At 36.8% G+C, this 19,042-nt stretch overlaps 1 protein-coding gene across 3 annotated transcripts in view; it reads right to left on the bottom strand.

The window, feature by feature from the left end:
• Positions 1 to 665: 665 nt before the first annotated feature.
• Positions 666 to 19,042, bottom strand: part of LOC139135796 (cortactin-binding protein 2-like) — a 62,953-nt gene continuing 44,576 nt past the window's right edge. For 2 of the 3 annotated variants that reach the window (XM_070703500.1, XM_070703498.1), the window contains exons 9-22: positions 18,435 to 18,725; positions 17,370 to 17,487; positions 16,604 to 16,803; positions 14,509 to 14,629; positions 12,923 to 13,092; positions 10,558 to 10,644; positions 10,143 to 10,242; positions 8,768 to 8,926; positions 8,488 to 8,575; positions 7,326 to 7,622; positions 6,926 to 7,089; positions 4,307 to 4,537; positions 3,298 to 3,382; positions 666 to 1,119 (exon numbers count right to left, since the gene is read on the bottom strand). In XM_070703500.1, coding sequence (XP_070559601.1) covers positions 801 to 1,119; positions 3,298 to 3,382; positions 4,307 to 4,537; positions 6,926 to 7,089; positions 7,326 to 7,622; positions 8,488 to 8,575; positions 8,768 to 8,926; positions 10,143 to 10,242; positions 10,558 to 10,644; positions 12,923 to 13,092; positions 14,509 to 14,629; positions 16,604 to 16,803; positions 17,370 to 17,487; positions 18,435 to 18,725 — 2,430 coding nt within the window. In that variant the 3' untranslated portion in view covers positions 666 to 800. The remainder of the gene's footprint in view (positions 1,120 to 3,297; positions 3,383 to 4,306; positions 4,538 to 6,925; positions 7,090 to 7,325; positions 7,623 to 8,487; positions 8,576 to 8,767; positions 8,927 to 10,142; positions 10,243 to 10,557; positions 10,645 to 12,922; positions 13,093 to 14,508; positions 14,630 to 16,603; positions 16,804 to 17,369; positions 17,488 to 18,434; positions 18,726 to 19,042) is intronic. The other variant, XM_070703499.1, reaches the window with a different exon arrangement.

Below are 19,042 nucleotides of genomic sequence, written 5' to 3' on the forward strand. Positions count from 1 at the left end.
CAATTTACCAATTGGTGTTTGGTGGAAGCAATGGAAGGGAAAGAGGATTTTGGTATAACTTTTTTAACAGAAAGAGAGGGTACCAGGGCAATGAAGTTTACTCAAGATTTTTAAGAATGTTACAAAATTATAATCACTTTTAGACGAGAGAGCTTTCAGTTATCGACATTCTGTTGTAACAGACTGCACCACAATTCAAATCAAAACATGTATCATACTTCACTTCAATGAAATAACAAAAAGAATTTCTCTCTTTGAAATGTTCACATCAAGCAAATGCAACCTTATACTCTTTTCAGTTGAACAGCTAAGTATGGCGTTCAGCATGGCTTGATATGGAATACCTTACCATAAAGAAAGGTTTTTCCTAGAGTGTGAAGTTCTGGACATGCTGAGTTTTGAATAGAAGAGGGTTGTGTGTTGACATTACTACATTGGTAGCCTTATTTCAAAATGATAAGACCAAGAAAAGTTTGATGTTTTCATTTTCCATGAGTTATTGGTAACCATGGCAACAAGCATCACTGCCTAGTCATGGTGGAAAATGAAAAAAAATGAAAATTATAGTCTTTTTCACAGTGCATACAGAATAAGTGATTTCATTTTTTGTGAAAGATTTTGTATCAATAGAACTGAAACAGAGATTATATTCTTTGATTTAACTGTCAAGGTGCGTGTGCCATATGCCAGGTTTTTGTATTTAATGTTTTTTAGAAAATGCAAGTTTAATTTGTAAATCAGATGTTTCCTTCATTACTGAATGTCTTCTTCCTTTCTTACACTGTTTTATGTTCTTTTTGTTACTTCTCTTTCTTTCCAGGTTCCTTTCTGTTGACCGCTGAGGATGTTTTGTCACTTTTTCCAACTTCGCTCCTGTCCCTTGCTATGGCATCACAATTCTTTGAACTGGACATTTGACGTATAACTGTCTCACTTGACGGGGAGTCTGACTTAGATGGGATGGATTGCCCAAATAGCTGATCATGGAGCCGTATAATCTTGTTGAGTTCTGACTCAGATTTGCCTGTTTCTATGTCTTTCAGTGCTTCCATAACTTGTTCCCCTTGCTGCTTTGGAATAGTTGGTAGACTAGTGGTCTTGGCATCTCCATTGACACTGCTAGGTGGTAAAGGTGTAAAAGTGGACAAATGTATCAGGTGAACTCTGGCATTGCTGAGATGCTTTGCTCTATCATTAAGAACAACTCTGTCTCTAAATGTTTCTTTTTTAGAAGTAGACTGCAAGTCATTACTAAAATTATGAAATTGATTTCATATGTTGAAACAAGGAGAGTATTGAAATGACTCCACATGCATAGTATAAATAATGTATGTCATGTTTAAAGCCCCAATAGCTGCGAATTTTATGCGCTATTTTCATGATTTTATTTTCAAACCATGGACATGTATGGATGTATCACTGCTCACTGATTTGGCTAATGCCTACACATTTTAACAGGTTAAATAATAAACAGGTTCCGCACTAACAAAATGTCGTCCACATGGAAAAGTACAAAAATGCAGTCTTTCCTGCACATACACATCGTGATCATAAAGGAAACAAGCATGACCTATACTTGAATGCAAAACACATAATGGCCAACATTTTGTTGTTGTAAACTTTATTTTCTCTGTCACATGATTACTTTTTGAAAATGGCAGGAAATCTAAAATGATGTTAAACCAATTGAATTTACATGCCATTTTTGACACTTATGACAGAATTATACACTTTTTGAGTCTTTAATGTGTCTTATTCAAAGAAAACTCTGGGAAAAGTGATGATGTTTTGAGATCGGTTTATTACACGTTCGCAGCTATCTAAGGGTTTTAAAGGTCTGGTGAATTCAACCCGGTTCAGCAGACTAAATAGCTTCCAGGGGGCAATATTGTTACACTCGCAACAGAATTGCAACATAAAAGTATGCGCGAGTGTTAATTTTTTATATTTCTATGTACGGTTTCTGTCGGGGTCATTTTGCTGCAATTAGATCACGCTCTCAGCTGGGTCTTGGTTGGTGTGCTCTGACGTCACAACGCTGTTCATTTACATCGAATAGCGGTCCCATGCTGCCTTATCTCTGCCCCATATCTACTAACACAACAAAGTATAAAGTCCTGTGTGTGATCAGTGCAACCTATGCACGCTAGCCTTCTGTTTCTCCCCAGTTGACTCTCCCACCAGCGCTACGTGCGTTGGAGAATATTGCTCGACCCAAAAAGTATGCTGCAAGCGCCATCTGCTTTGTTAAATGTGGGAACTTGTCTTGATTTAAATCCATTAGGGACGTCTACCCTGGGACGATCTTGCCCATGATGTCTCTGTGCATATACGGCGCGAACATGTCCAATACGTCACTACCACAGTCACTTGTGATTCGATACATGACCACCGCTATGTAGTATAAATAATGCGTACCACACAGCAGTGGCCATCAACAAGTGACTGTGGCCAAACGCCTTCTGACGAGCATTTCCTCGGCTTTAACCAGGAAGTGTTGCTTACTTCAATTAATCCGCAAAACTTGTAGCTTTGACTGGCAAAACCGAAATTTCACGTCAAAATTTTCATTGTAGTATAATTTTTGCCACATTCAAGTTTTTTATCGCATTTTGCGTGTTTGGCGAGCGTTCACGTGAACTTTCAGTATGATACTACTTACGTAAGCCGACACCCTAGAGGTTACTCCCTGTGGGGAGCTTACGAAGATGTAAAATACTTACTTCCTGTTATAAGATACGGTGTCGGTCAAGTATCAGAAAGGCGAAAAAAGTTGACTGGACACACACTAAACGATATCAGAAATGAACATAACTGTTCTATAGACCATCAAGGGTGTTTCTGTTAATTTTCACCATGGGCATTTCACCAGACCTTTAAAGTAATGTGAAGATTATACAAATGGTGACAAAAATAAACTGCTTCAAGCTTTTTCCCAAATTTTTTTAGCTTTATGTTTGGAAAATCATAGACCCTAATAAATCTGTCATTTCCACAAGGTTACATAGTTATGCTACAGACAGACGCACTAATGATAGCTACTCAACAAAAAAGTCATCCAATTTATTCTCATTTAGTCCAAGACTCCAGTACAAGCAATTATTACACAATTTGTACCTTTATTAATCTATAGAGATCTGATTTTATAGATAAAAAATCCTGTTGCAGTTGCTGTATGAATATCGATAATATTTTTATATTCTTTATCTTTCATACATTTTATCTCAAGGTAAAATTTAGATATAAATATTTTATGGTGAAAAATACTGCCGAAAATTGCATTGTCAACTAGCTTACATGGGCGGTTGATCAAGAGCTTCCAACACTTGTCTGGCAATCTCTTCTGAAGCTTTCTTTGTGCTTTCACTGATACTGTCAGCAGCTGTAAAAGCAAGGAAAGTCAAGATATGATGAATGCTAGCTGTAAAAGCAAGGAAAGTCGAGATATGATGAATGCTAGTTGTAAAAGCAAGGAAAGTCAAGATATGATGAATGCTAGCTGTAAAAGCAAGGAAAGTCGAGATACTGTCAATGCAAGATCAACTAATGTCAAAATATTGTGAATGCAATTTTTTGTAACTGGTTATCATGAATTTTGTGAAATTCACTGGACATGTTACAATAAAAGTCTACGGTTGAAAAACACTGTTTGATTTTCATTTTGTGTGATATTATCATAACTTTACTATTCAATACTCTCCAAGTGAGTACCTATGATGAAAATGTCTGTGTATTATTAATACTCCTAAATTTACTTTTAACATAGAATACACCTTATTAATAGACATTGACTCTCTCACTTTTACAATGAAATTTTGGTGTACCACTCATGGAGGCTCATTTTGAAGGTCATAGAGTAACTACAGTTTGTACCTGATTATTTTTTTGAAAATTGAAAATCCAATTATTCCTCATAGAGTTAACACAGGTATGGCTAACATTTTGAATTTTAAGTGATAAATACTGGTAGTTTGTTTGTCTAGTACCAAGTTTTGCAAGTTGATCCCTGATTTTTATTCTTGATTTTGAAAGGGAATGATTTAAAAGTTCCCTACAGAAAGTTTGAGAAAAAGTTTAAGGCTTTCAATTTCAAGGCGTGTACTACCTTAAATGCAGTCCTTGTCTTAAAAGTGTCTGCTGAAGTGCAGCTCGTGCTCGTGCTGATTGGTCGATTGTCACTATTCACAGCAACTTAGGGGGTCTTTTGGTATTATTTAATTATAATGGTAAGATTCAGCTTCCGAGACGCTGCACATCAGCCCAAAAGTGTTTCTGTTGACAGGGAGTTCTGCAAAGAGTAACTTACTATCATCACTATCTGATGAGCAAGGTTCAGCTGTTACTGTTACAGTGGTGGCAGCTTTCTCCTTGGGTTTCTTGTTATCTTTCTCTTTGTCTTTCTTCTTACCAGTCGTAGGACTGTGCTTCCAACCAAAGCTTGAAGTCTTCTTGACATTTTTACTTGATTTCTTTGGTACTGAAAGATGTACAGAGCCAATGCTGCCCCCACGAAAGCTAGATAGGTACCGTTCTGCCTCTGTAAAGAAATTAGAAAATGCAAAGAACGAATATGTATCAGTTCATGAACAATAACAGGAAATGACTCAAGGTCAGTGGAGTAGCCTGTTTCAGTCACTGCCACCACTCCTACACATAATAGGTACACTGCATACAAATAGGTTAGAGATTACAGAATCTCAAACTCAGAGATGTGTGGGCTGTTTCAGTTAATGCCACCACTCCCGCACATTTGCAGGATTACCTCATTTGCATATTTCTGACACTGACATGTTCATTTGAACAGCGTCACTTCTCAACCCCTGGGTCTACCTGTACACCAAATACTGTGATGGTAGGTGTGGCAGTTTGGGAGCTTTTGTGTGTGACGTACATACATCCGCACATACATACATACATACAGGGATAACCCTGGCTCAAGAACTGCATGAGATAAAATCCCACATGAAAAAAAACAGTGGGAGAATTTCAAAGTCGGTGGGATGTCCGTGATTTTCTGAATATTGGTTAATTTGCATAACAATACACTCAGTGTGACAATTTTCGGACAACCACAGTTTTCGGACATTTAATGACATGCTGTTCGTTGTACTCACTTCGCTCCGTATTGATAGCGTTTTAAAAGTCAAATTAAGTCAGGTGACGCTGCCATCCCGTTTTGGATAGTTTTTTTCGGTAGAAGCTATTTCGGGCTACAAACTTGGCAAAGTTAGCCACACCGTACAATACAAGGTGGCGAACGCAACACACACAGACCGCCCGTGTCCGATATCTAAGCGCTATACACGTCAAAATATAGTTGCATCGTCCATGGATTAAACGTAACTAATTATTACAATATTTCCATATAGTTTTCTGAACACATAGAAATTGAAAATTGGGGTTCGAAGTTTCAAAATTACAGTATTTAGCCCCTATAATCATATTCCAAATACGACATCCGATTAGATTACTGTGATATCAGTCCGAATACTACGCACTCAACATGGGTAAAAAATTTGGCAACTTTGACCCCCTAAATGCCACTTCTGTCGGTGTTAACAGTTTGAGGATAAACACAATAAAGTTTCGAAAGGTATGATAATAAGATTTCGTAGTGCTTGTCATTTATGAAACAGCTTTGGGCGAAATTCACTACCCTGTCCGAAAACTGTCACACTGAGTGTAGTTGTAATCGGAGGCGATCGAATCCATACTTTCTAGTGCGGGAGTAACGAAGTACAGTAGTCCAGAATAGTGCATTTCGTTTTTTCTTCGCACTACCACTCGTACTGGACACGAATTCCTTCGAAAGCGCCATTTTGAGCGACGACAACACGCTGTACATCAGCAATGAACACTTGCTGTATCCACTCCAATGATTTGTCAATGAACACAAAACTTCCTGTTGGCAACCAATCACAAACGCTGTTTGAAACGGGTAACTCTGCAACAGGTTCTTGGTATAGCGCTCTCTACGGCGACACAATGAGTGGTTCTGTACTGAAAACCTGCCAAATATTACCGATGAATTTAGATCGCGTAAATGTATCACGTACGCGCCATTTGCATTATCGGCGCGACTTTTTTGCCCAATTGATTTTTCTGAATGCGATTTTTCTGATTTTTGAGCGTAAATATTGCGTTATCGCGCCCCAAAGTGATCCCTGTACATACAGACATACAAATGCCACCGACTCACCATATAAGCTCTATTTGGTATTTATATACATACCAAAATGAGCTAAAAATAATAACACAAATTACTTAAAGTACAAAGTAATAATATTTGTTACTTAAGTTTCCTGCATCTAGCAATCGTCAGGCTTCTTTTACCCTTAGAATGTTTTTTCGCCTATAGGGTAGGTATGTACCATTGTACTATAGTACTAGGTGGTTTTGAAATTCAATAAATAATTTTCATGACGACACTTTGAAACCAACTCGGATCATTTGTTAACAGCATAGATTTGTTAGCATTGATAATGTGTAGCTTTTCTGACAAATAAAGATTATATCGCTTGCTTATGATAGAGTAACTTGATACTCTGTAAATAACTGACCATGATACATCAAAGTCTTGGTCCTTGTTCTTGAGAGATCAAATAAACTTTTATAGTTACAGTGCTGTAAGTACTGTTCTCATACTTTTTGTTACAGAATGATTACATGTGATTAGTGAAGGGTGACTTGAAGGTGTTATCAGTTCAGAGCTATGTAAACCGTCTCCTTATTGGCTTCTGTTGAGTCTTTGGCCTTGTACTCTTGGCTTAAACTGACAGTCCCCTTTCACCAGACACAAGACTTCATGTCCATTGAATTTATCAAATTTCAACACCACCAAGGACTATAGTTGTCATAGCTAAACTTACATATGGCAATATTAGGATGAAAGGGTCAACAAAGAATAGATAGACGGTAAGTTTACCTGTCTGTGAGAGGGGACATCCTGGAACGACAGCTCTCTGTAGAAGGACAAACAAAGCCGTGGTGGCAACTTTGTGATGACCTTGCATCACAGATGTGCAACCTCTCAACACAGCATCCTCTACACCAGGTGCTATGGCATGGTTCCACGACAGACTCAGCCATCTACAGAGGACAGTACACCCAAAAGTGTGAAGGAGAGTTTTAAAATATGCTTGTTATTAGTCAATCAACAAATCACTCAAAATTAATCCATCAGTCATCATACTAATCAAGAGAATACTGGATGAGAGTAAAAAGCAAAATATTCCATACACAGAAATGACATTTGCTGAAAGATAAAATACAAAAACGATTTTGAACTTGTTAAAAAATTTTACAAAATTGTCTGCTGGAAATACCTGAGAATGGCTTTCGGTTTGTTGACTTCTATTGGACAGGCAAAGAAATGTCTTGGTCCAAGAACAAGCTCTGACAAGCCTAACTTTGTAAGGCAAGCGTTGAGTCGTTGCCATACTCCACATATCCATTCAACAGCTTTGCACAGTGAGTCTGATATGCAGGGTATCTTTCCACTGTACTTATGAATCAATCGCCTTCGTAGGTGTCGCTGAAGAAGTCCCTTGACTGGCTCGCCATCACACTTTAAGTGTACCCAGCGGAATTTCTGCTGCACCACAAGATCTAAACCAGTTGATCTATCAGATATGGGAGTGATTCTAGTCAATATGATAAGTTCAAATTGAATAAAATCCTGCTACATTTACTTATAGAGTCAAAACATGTTTTAAAAAATCTGTAGTATATTATATCAGAATGTCAGTCATGCCAATGCATCAATCTGATGGGACAAGAGTTTACACTAGCCATGGTAAAATGCTGTTTTACAATTGTTAAATCAGGCCTCTCAAAAAGGATAGAAGCTCTATCAAAAGGCTCAAATCAATGCCGTATCAGAGCATGTTGCTTCTAGAACTGCCATATTAGGGCAATTGGCTTGCACTTTGCCAATCAGTGTTGTCACTTTTTGTTGTCCGAGCTGTGTTGTTTCCACTGCTCCAACAAAGTACACAAGCTATATCTCCTTCACGTCAACAATGCTGGTTTCTGGGCACTGAATATCTGTTCAACTATGATGACTCAATAATTGATTCTGCTTTCTCCTTTTTTCATGCTAGAAATACGGAGGATAAAACTTTAACACCATAAAGACAAATGTTGATAATTTAGCAATAACCCCCTTTCGTAGGCAGGCATGCACTCAATACGGGTACAATTCACTCCATATGGTACTCCTGTAGCGGCTCATGCTATATGTTATGCACTGAACCTTAATCTTGTGAATACCCAGTGTGATACATGCTGACAGCAACTTGCATGCAGTGGACTTGAAATTATGTCATGACTTTCAATAAAAGTTATCACAATTCATGTTTCTGCTCCATTCTGTACATGTTTTTTGATGTGCTTTTCAATCTTTTAGTATTCTCCTAGCAGCTTTGTACTGTATCTTCAACTTAAGATTTTCTCTTTCACTTATATTATCTGAATATCTGTCCATACCTTGGTTTATCCATAGTACCCAAGACGTAACAATTTTCTTGGAGGTAATAAGAACCAGTTACAGAATCTTTGCCATCATCAGATTCATCTGAAAACAGAACAGGAAATGTCAAACAAAACGGTCAAAAATAACTCTTACAAAATCATTTGAGTACAGATATGGCAGAATTGACTTCACATGCGTAGAATTGTTCAATTGTTCGCTAAAACTGACTATGTGTTGAAATAAATGGCACTGTAATGACCTTATTATGAGATGTGTACAATAACTGGTACATACCTAGTTTCACGTTGATGGGATGTTGTGGGCCTCTGTTTTCCAAAGCGTAAAGCAACTCACCAAACACATCAGCCAATGATATGCGACTAAGATCATCCAATACCAATATTGGGGTCGGTACTGCATCTTTACCTTCTTCTTTGGTTGACAGCAAAAATCCTGTGAGAACAAAAAACAGAACACTTCTATCATATTTTCAATGGATGGAAGTTAAAATGCAGTAAAAGATTCAATTTGGAAAGTCAAAATTTTGATTATCCTCTCATTGGACTTTCAGTACATTTGAAATATTAACATTAAACACATGATTATCATGATGCAAATGTTAATTTCTCTAACTGAGTGCAGTCTTATTTATCACACAAGGGAATATTTCATGGGTAGAATGCAGTCTCAGTTACCATATAAGGGAAAATTTCATGGGTAGAATGCAGTCTTAGTTACCATATAAGGGAATATTTCATGGGTAGAGTGCAGTCTCAGTTACCATATAAGGGAATATTTCATGGGTAGAGTGCAGTCTTATTTACATATAAGGGAATATGTCATGGGTAGAGTGGAGTCTTAGTTACCATATAAGGGAATATTTCATGGGTAGAGTGCAGTCTTAGTTACCATATAAGGGAATATTTCATGGGTAGAGTGCAGTCTCAGTTACCATATAAGGGAATATTTCATGGGTAGAATGCAGTCTTAGTTACCATATAAGGGAATATTTCATGGGTAGAGTGCAGTCTTAGTTACCATATAAGGGAATATTTCATGGGTAGAGTGCAGTCTTAGTTACCATATAAGGGAATATTTCATGGTAGAGTGCAGTCTTATTACCATATAAGGGAATATTTCATGGGTAGAATGCTGTCTCAGTTACCATATAAGGGAATATTTCATGGGTAGAGTGCAGTCTTAGATACCATATAAGGGAATATTTCACAGGTAGAGTGCAGTCTTAGTTACCATATAAGGGAATATTTCATGGGTAGAGTGCAGTCTTATTACCATATAAGGGAATATTTCATGGGTAGAGTGCAGTCTTAGTTACCATATAAGGGAATATTTCATAGGTAGAGTGCAGTCTTAGTTACCATATTAGGGAATATTTCATGGGTAGAGTGCTGTCTTAGTTACCATATAAGGGAATATTTCATGGGTAGAGTGCAGTCTTAGTTACCATAAAAGTCAAAATTTTGATTAGCGCTCTTGTTGGACTTTCAGTATATCTTGAAATATTAAACACATGATTACCATGATACAAAATTGTTAATTTGTCTAACTGAATGCAGTCTTATTTATCACACAAGGGAATATTTCATGGGTAAAGTGCAGTCTTATTTACCATATTAGGGAATATTTCAAGAGTAGAAGTTGCACCTACCTTTTGACTGTAGAAGCTTAAAAAGATCTTTTTTGCCATACTTGGGATTCAAAGTTACATGAGTAACTTCACATTCACCATTGCTGGTTTTTTGTTTGTGCTGTGTAAGGGGAATTAAAAACATACAGTAACAATCATTTGGAATCAATTGAAGTAGCTGTACACTATCTATGAAGTAACGAAACAGGAGGTATTGGGCCTAAGAGTTTACAAAATAATGAAATTAAAGACAATGCAAAAGAAGAAGTAAATTAATACCGGAAAATAATTACCGGTAGATGAATAGTGGAGCCTTTCACAACGTACCGTCATTTTGTGCAAACACAATGTTGTGAATGGTAAGTGTGGATCTCTTTACAGGGAATCTGGGGTGAACATGTTAAATTGTTGGCAGATTTTACAAAACAATTAATACCTTGATACATTCTCCAAGTTTTCTTGCGATGTAAGTCTTGCCTGTACCAGGTGGGCCATAGAACACTACACTTTTATATTGCTCAATCTGTAATTTTCAATAAATGAATAGTTAAGAGTAGCAAGGTGAAAAAAATTGTACAAATGCATTTAAGCTAGTGGAAGAGGTCACAGGCTTTAGCATATATCCTTATAACTTAAAAATATTCACAAGGATGCTACAGAATTGCCTGTGGTCAATTATTATAGATGTTAGAGCAGAATGTCATGGGTTCAATGGTTGCTGTAAGGTTTGTTTTTGCTGCATAAAAAGAACTCACAAGTTACACTAAAGGCCCGATAGCTGTATCTTTTAGCATTATTTTTTGTGATTTTACTTCCAAACTAAAACAAGTTCATGGGAATGTACTCATTGAGGGGTGTTTATACAGGTAGAATAAACTGTCCACTGTAACTACATGTGCAATTTTGAGCAAGATAAATAATAAATGTTTGCCCAAACATAAAATTGCGCCCTCATGCAAATAAAGCAAAAACACAGTACGCAGTGCATATATGCATTGGAATCTTCACAGAAACAACAGAGTAGTCCAATATAATGCATAGTGCTGAATGTTTTCCACTGGGACACCATATGCTATGTTTTCTTTGTAATATTACCAATTTTTAAAAATGGCAGGAAATCAAAATAACGGTCAAAATTTAAATTTGCTTGTCCAATATTTCAGTTGAACAAGTCATTATTGATGACACAGTCCCCACTTGTTAATAATGGGTACTTTGATTACAAGTCCTAAGAGAGGATAGAGTCCTCTTCATTAATTAGGTCTGTGATAAAAATACTTTGATACAGATGGCGCTCAATGGCCAAGAATGAGTTCCATGGTGATGAAAACATAGAACCAATGTAGGCCACCATCCTAAAGTTCATAAAATGAGTCAACTAGGAATTAATCAACAGGATGTTGCAAAACATTTTTGCATACAATTCTAACACTTAACAGATTATCACTGGTACCATATTTCATAAAGTTTGATGCAGTATTTACAACACTATGAGATCAACATCTGTATCAAGTTTCATCACATTTGGCGTTGTATTCATTTGTGTCTATATCACCCTAATTAGGAAAGTTCACTACTTATGTAATTAAAAATTAATTAAAATGACGCCGATAAATGTCTTTTTCAATTTTAAAGCAATGTGAGCTTAACATCAGTTAACATCTGTATAAAGTTTCATGAATTTGATGCAGTACATATTCTTGACATATCAGCCTACTTACGAAACTTCAATAATTGACATGTTACTGCTACATGACGTGAAACAAATTGACGAGCATATGTATGAAATAGGTCAATGTCAACTTTGAATGATACTGGTGGAAATATGTCTGAGTTATGGCTCTGTACATGAAAACATTGTAATAAAATGGCTACCTAGCGACCATATGGATCGTATCACATAAAAAATCGACGTACATATGTATGACATAGGTCAATGTCCTTGTACCAACTTTGAATAAAATCGGTTGAAACATGTCTGAGTTATGGCTCTGTACATGAAAAAATCGTAATAAAATGGCCGCCTGGCGGCCATATTGGATCGTATCACAAAAAAAATTGACGTGCATATCTATGACATTGGTCAATGTCCTTGTACCAACTTTGAATAAAATTGGTTGAAACATGTCTGAGTTATGGCTCTGTACATGAAAAAATCGTAATAAAATGGCCGTCTGGTGGCCATATTTGATCGTATCCCAAAACAAATCGACGTGCATCTGTATGACATATGAAGTAATCCTTGTACCAAGTTTGAATGAAATCGCTTCTTGCATCTCTGAGATATCTGTGTGAACGGACGGACGCACGCACACACGCACGCACGCACGGACGCACGGACGCACGCACGGACATGACCAAACCTATAAGTCCCCCCGGACGGTGTCCGTGGGGACTAAAAAGACTATATCCTTCAAATCTGTAAAATTTATAGAAAACCAGAGAAAATAGAAAGCCTTTTTCAGGTTGACAAATTTCAAGAGTTACAGCTACAGGGGCTTTAATTTCTCTATTCTGAACTAATTGCAATCAATATTGGTATTGAAATGGTCAAGGAAGGATATTGAGAGGGATGTTGAAAGGGAGGGGTGTTGAAAGGGAGGGGTGTTGAAAGGGAGGGGTGTTGAAAGGGAAGGATGTTGGGAATGTGTATAATCGGGATTCTTCCATTATGATGAATCATCTGGTCATTGATGGAAAATAAAAGGAAGGATAGTTGAATAGTAACAATGTTGGGAGATGACAGGACTTCAGTATTTTGAATATTGCCAGCATGTACATATGACAGTGAAGGTACTCACCAGCCTGTAGTAAGTCTGCAATGTGTGAATTGGTATAAGTGATTCATAAGCCAATTTGTCAAGGCAGCCTTCTCTGAGGCCCATCAGCTGGATATACACTCTATGACGACTACTGAAAAATTCATAGGGGATATCATCGTTGTCTTCCTCTGGGTACCAAGTTATAGATCCTACTCAGAGAAAAAGAAATCCAGTGATTTGAAAAAGTCCATATATCACTGTCTTGTTCAAGTTCAAAACTTTTCATGTTCAAAACTTTTGAATAAATGTATTGCTTGTTTACTATGTTGTTCCATGATGAATAATGCCTTATTTCTTCCTATTGAAAATACCACCAATTGCTGGCTCTAACTGCCTTTAATCAATGGCATAGTTTTAAACAATAAACACACACAAAGAACCAGATATGAACTGAAAATGCTCACGTGTTTCATTATATATTGCAGTTATGAACCTTTGCCATATGTTTGCAACTTCATTGAAGGTGTTATGATCAACATAATATTCACCACAGATGAATTCTAAATCCAAGTATATATCCCCAATCAGGAAAGTTCATTAAAATATGCAAATAAGGAATTGACTGAAATGTTCTCATTAAATATGCAAATTGGTAATTGGCTGAAGTAAAAATGCTAAATGACTTTAAATAAATATTGTATCATAGTATCTTTAATGTACAAAGCAATTCATCAACTTTGGTCTAGTCAAGACAGATAAATATCCTTAATTAGTAGAGTTCATTAAATTTGCAAATTTGTAAGGAATTGGCTAAAAGTAAAGATGCTTAATGACTTTCAATATTGTATTGTATCGTAGTATCTCTAATGTACATAGCAAGTTTCATCAAATTTGGTCTAGTAAATAAAGATAAATATCCTTAATTAGGAAAGTTCATTAAATATGCAAATTAGGAATTGGCTGAAGTAAAAAAGTTAATGACTTTCAATAATGTTGTCTTATAGTATCTTCAATATGCATACAAAGTTTTATCAATTTTGATCAAGTCAAATCAGATATATATCCCTAATTAGGAAAGTTCATTAAATATGCAAATTATCCGTTACCTTGATGTCATCCCTTAATATCTTTCACAGCTGATATACCTTAGTGTGATCAACATTTGTAGCAAATCTCAATAAATTATGGGCAGTTGTTGTCAATATATATGGGTTTTTTTAATCATTAATTATGCAAATGAGCAAAAAGTAAGCAAGCCACACCCACCAAAAACTAATCAGTTCTTGCCATTTGTAAACTGAATCTATGTACCAGATTTGATTCTGATCTGATGAGCCATTTTTGAGATATCGAGCACACAGACAGACAGACGGACAGACACACAGACACACAGACACACAGACAGACAGACATCGCTGCGACATATGCTCACGTGTGTGAACATGTGAGCAAAAAATCAGCATTTTTGCCATTGTTCACAAATGGTTTTCTGGGTATTTGGAAGAAAGAACTCGGCTCTTTATAACACTGGCCATACAGGAAAAGACATTGACAGGTCAATTCTTATCAGACACATAAACTGCAGGCCAAATACTAGGCGGACACGTTGACAGGTTAATTCTTACCAGACACATAGCAGAGAATGCTGTCACCAGTAAGGCCTAGTCCTTTCTCTGCAATGTTGCTGTTTTCATCGCTATTGTCTGGATCGGTGTCTTCCATCTCCCTACCAACAGCTCCAAGCTCCTACAAATTTCATCAAAATTATCCCATACAATAGTGTTGATTAGGCTATCTCAGAACTATTCAAAATTCACATCTCGTTTTCAGTCTATCAAATGTTCAGTGAAGTAACAGGGTCCACAGACAAACAGGATTAAATGTGTTTTGTTTTAATTTCTCTTTACTATGTTTTAAGGTATGAGGTTTCATTCCTTGGGGATAAACCTTATTGTCATTTACACAGATATCACATAATGTGTGGCCCTGCCCTACTATGTTGTTTATCTGTGATAGACTTAATTGCTGTAACATTGACAAGCCATGTCATTGGAATTCAAGCAAATTTAAAATTGCAGTGAATATTAAAGAGGCACTCCCACTTGGTAACATTTTTAAAACACATTTTCTAATGCCGACGGTCGATATTTGACATGGCGACTGCGCACGGATCGCGAAATATCGATAAAAACATGTCCTCAAAAAAGTTAAAGTTTGAATTCCGGTGGCCCACCTGAATTCAGCTTACGAACATAGAATGTTCGGCACTGGGGCCATTGTCAACTAAGCTATGGAGTACGAGTCCACTCTGACGCTGCTGTACGCCACAGCAGTACCACTCGCGTCGGTGAGCGGTCATGTCCCATGGGAGAAAGCCGAGTCCTACTGACTCGGCAAAAAACCCAAAAAAACAAAGTTTGCTGATTCCACCAGAATTCGCATAGGTGACTAGCACAGATAGGTGCGGTTGATACATAGTATGCATAGTGGCCGCCGCGTGGTATGCGCGCATACCACACGTGGCGGCCGCTATGTATCGAACCACGCGTAACTGTGTGGCAGACGACAAAATGTAGTCATCAGAGGCAACTAATATTTTACACGTAAAAACTGATATCTATGTGGTATTGTTTAAAAATTTAATACAACTGATTGAGAATAATGAAAACGACGAAAACTAAGGAGAAGTTTAAGAATTACCAGAGGTAAAGGCATTGATAATGATGTATATAAAGTCATCGCAGTAGGAGGTAAATTAATTGCGTCATTCGAACGTTTTGGACTCCTTAGAATATCGTCAATCAGCACAACAACACACTTTCGGGGGATTTCGGGTCATAATCAGAAACGATCGTAAAACTTCAGGATGTGAAAAATACGCTCGGGAAATGACATGTTTTTATCGATATCTCGCGAACCGCGCGGAGTCGCCACGTCAAATATCGACCGTTGGCATTAAAAAAATGTGTTTGAAAAATGTTACCAAGTGGGAGTGAATATTACGGTAGGAAAATAAGATATCTAGGAATATATCACCATAACTTAATGGGAAGTGATGGTGCTTTAGTACGTTGGTGTAATCTTTTGGTTTTTATGGTTACCTGAGACTATTTCATTTCATTTTGTTACTTGTGAAACTTTTTATGCCGTATTCTTTAACATGAAATTTATTAAGTGGTGATGTCAATGAAAATTCTGACAATGGAACTAAGTGTACATATTCAAATTATGTCATAAAGTAGTTTTATCTCATGTCTAAGGCAAATGTTGAGATATATACTGACCGCTATAAGTGTCATTTCATTTGCTAAAAATAAATCACTTCATATTGCAAACACTGGACAAAAATAACTGTATTGATGTCAAAAGATGGTGATCTTGACCCTTTCAAAAGCTGCTATTCCACTCTTGTGTATATATGCATAGTTGAGAAAGTATTCATTTTACGGAAAAAGAGCTGTTTGGACATTGCTACATGGAAGGGTTTGGAGATTAATACAACCATAGATTACAGTGTTGTCAGATGTTATTCATGCTGCTCACATAATAGCTGATATTTTGAACATGTTTAACCCCCTGTAACATTATTCCTATCTTGGTGTAATCTTTGCTGGACTGCCACACTAGAAAATTGGTCATTGGAAAAGTAGGATGCTGTGGTTTACTGCTGACCACAATGCAGAAAGAGACAGTGATAATGGATACCACAAGTCAACCAACCTTTGAATGTGCTACCAAAGTGGCTGCAATGATTTCATCAAAGCCTGGCCAACTCAGGTCTGGTTTGATGATGACTTGACCAATGATAAACTCATCACCTTCTTTGATGATAGATGGAGTTGCTGAACGCTGTGGTGTTGATGGAGATTTTGGTGTTGTATCACCTTTCATATCAATCACCACTTTGATTTTCCGAGCACCTGTAAGAATAGTTAAATGACATATTCTCCGGTTAAAAAAAGAATGCTGATTGTGCTGGTCCTGCTAATATGTATATTAAAGCTACTGTCACTTTTGGTGTATTTTCTACCTTTCCAGCAAATAGACACACAAGGTCAATGATTATACATGTACTACAAACAAAACACTGACTTGTATCTAGCAAGGTATTTCAAAGTATGAAATGTACTTTCTTCATAAAAATGGCTGTATTCCCATTGTTAATCATCAGAAAGACCATTTTCATTTGAATGTTTATAAAGTTAAAGTCATCAGAATATACTCATACAGCCAGAACACATATTGCAACTAGGAATAGAAATTTATTGGTACATGTATCTTTTCTGTTTGCATGGAACAATAAAGAAATTAATTCTCAGAATATAGAATAGTATCATCACTAATTTTGGTGTAAGTCACTTTGATATTTCTTCAACAATTGCACAACTTGAAAAGACATCAGAATAAGACGTTGATGTATCATCACTGAAAGGCCAGTGGTGGAAGACTATGAAAACAACTGAAACATCATTTACACAAAACTAACCTAAATTATCAAGCAGTTCTTTGCAGGATTCGGTGGCAACATCATAGGCTTTGCGATCTTGCTTGTCTGTCTTCTTTATATTCAGATTATTTTGGTTACAAAGCATCTCCAGACACTCCTACATTGATAGACCGATCAGAAAGATAATTTATTTGATTGATGGTGACATCATTTCATGACAGTTTTCATGATGTCTGTCAGTGAGTCGAAAAACAATGCAAATTTAGACCTGGAAGTCTTTGTTTACTGTCTATGTATTGTTTATTTTCTATCAAAACTAGAAAAGGGTAATTGGTACAAACTGTGACATTATTGTTTCAATGATGCAATATTTTACATAATTTGTGTGAAGAAGAACTTTTACTTGACCACTTTTCACAACTTGTGGTGATGCCGGAAAATTATGAGGTTATTGCAAAAAACCGCAAAGTTAAGGATGCACAAGGACAATGGCACTGCATATTGCCCAACGCCAATGTCTAAGTACATCCTTCACTGTACTTTCAAGATAAGCTTATCTTTATACATCTTACACTGGTGACTGGGGCATCAATTGACCGTTTTTGTTCAATGTAATAATAATTTTTCTTCACATTTACAGCACAAATGTAGTGTGGAATGTTATCTTGGATGTCTGTGCACTACACGTACAGAGTGTGAGACATAGTCTGACATACTTCCAATGGGTCCCTTGAAACTGTTCAACAGACAATGTGCAGATACTGTCACACTGCCTGGGGTGGGGTGTCTAGCAACTGTAAATGTTACGGAACAGACATTCCATACAGCCATTTTAGAGCAAAAGTCTATTTTTCTTAATGGTATAGACGTATAAAAATTCAACTAAATTATTACAACGTTCTTGAAAGTTATAAAATTGAATCTGGTAGTTAATACACTGTACTGTAGTCTTTACTTTAAGCAGCATACAATGTTAAATTTCAGTGTTGAAATGTAAATGATGCAAACTTAATGAATAGCACACTCTTTCATTTTAAGAAGTTTTCGTTCTATTTTGAAATAGTGATGTAAACTTCAAAGTTTAAAACCCAACTGGTAGCAAACCTTGAATCCCTTTGATGCTGCAAAGTGAGCAACGGTCCATCCATCTTTGTCAGCAGTGTTCAGTAAATCAGCTGACACTAGACACTCCTTTGATTGGTCATCTTGAATCTCTAATGACTCCTCTGATTCGCTCAGTATTTTGTCCAAGTCAGGGGACAATTTGTCCACCATCTCATTGATCTCGGGAGGTTTTTTGTCTTTGTGGTGAGTCTTTGGTTTGTGATTCAACAAAATGCCAAGGCAGTGAGCGTGTCCAGCCTGCACTGCGCTGTGTAATGGTGTCCATCCATCCTAGTTACAAAGGAAAAATGATTTTGTAAAAATAAGTTGCAATATAATCTACAAACTACAATTCAGTGCCTGTTGACCAGTCCAACATTGCCACATTACCGACAACCTTGGTTTGAAATATGGCATTGCTCAAAATTTATCAAATGTAAATTATTTCACACTCAGCAGATTAAATCTTGATATTTCATGTACAATGGAAAGTTTTAGAAAGAAAGCCTGAGCTTGTAGGGGCTTGAAAAAATCACATGTCCAAGCATAGTAAGAAGTTGCAAGCTGACAGATTCAAAATAAGATGACCAATTTGGCACGCTCCACAT

This window comes from Ptychodera flava, chromosome 6 (genome assembly GCF_041260155.1).
Source record: "Ptychodera flava strain L36383 chromosome 6, AS_Pfla_20210202, whole genome shotgun sequence".
NCBI lineage: Eukaryota > Metazoa > Hemichordata > Enteropneusta > Ptychoderidae > Ptychodera > Ptychodera flava.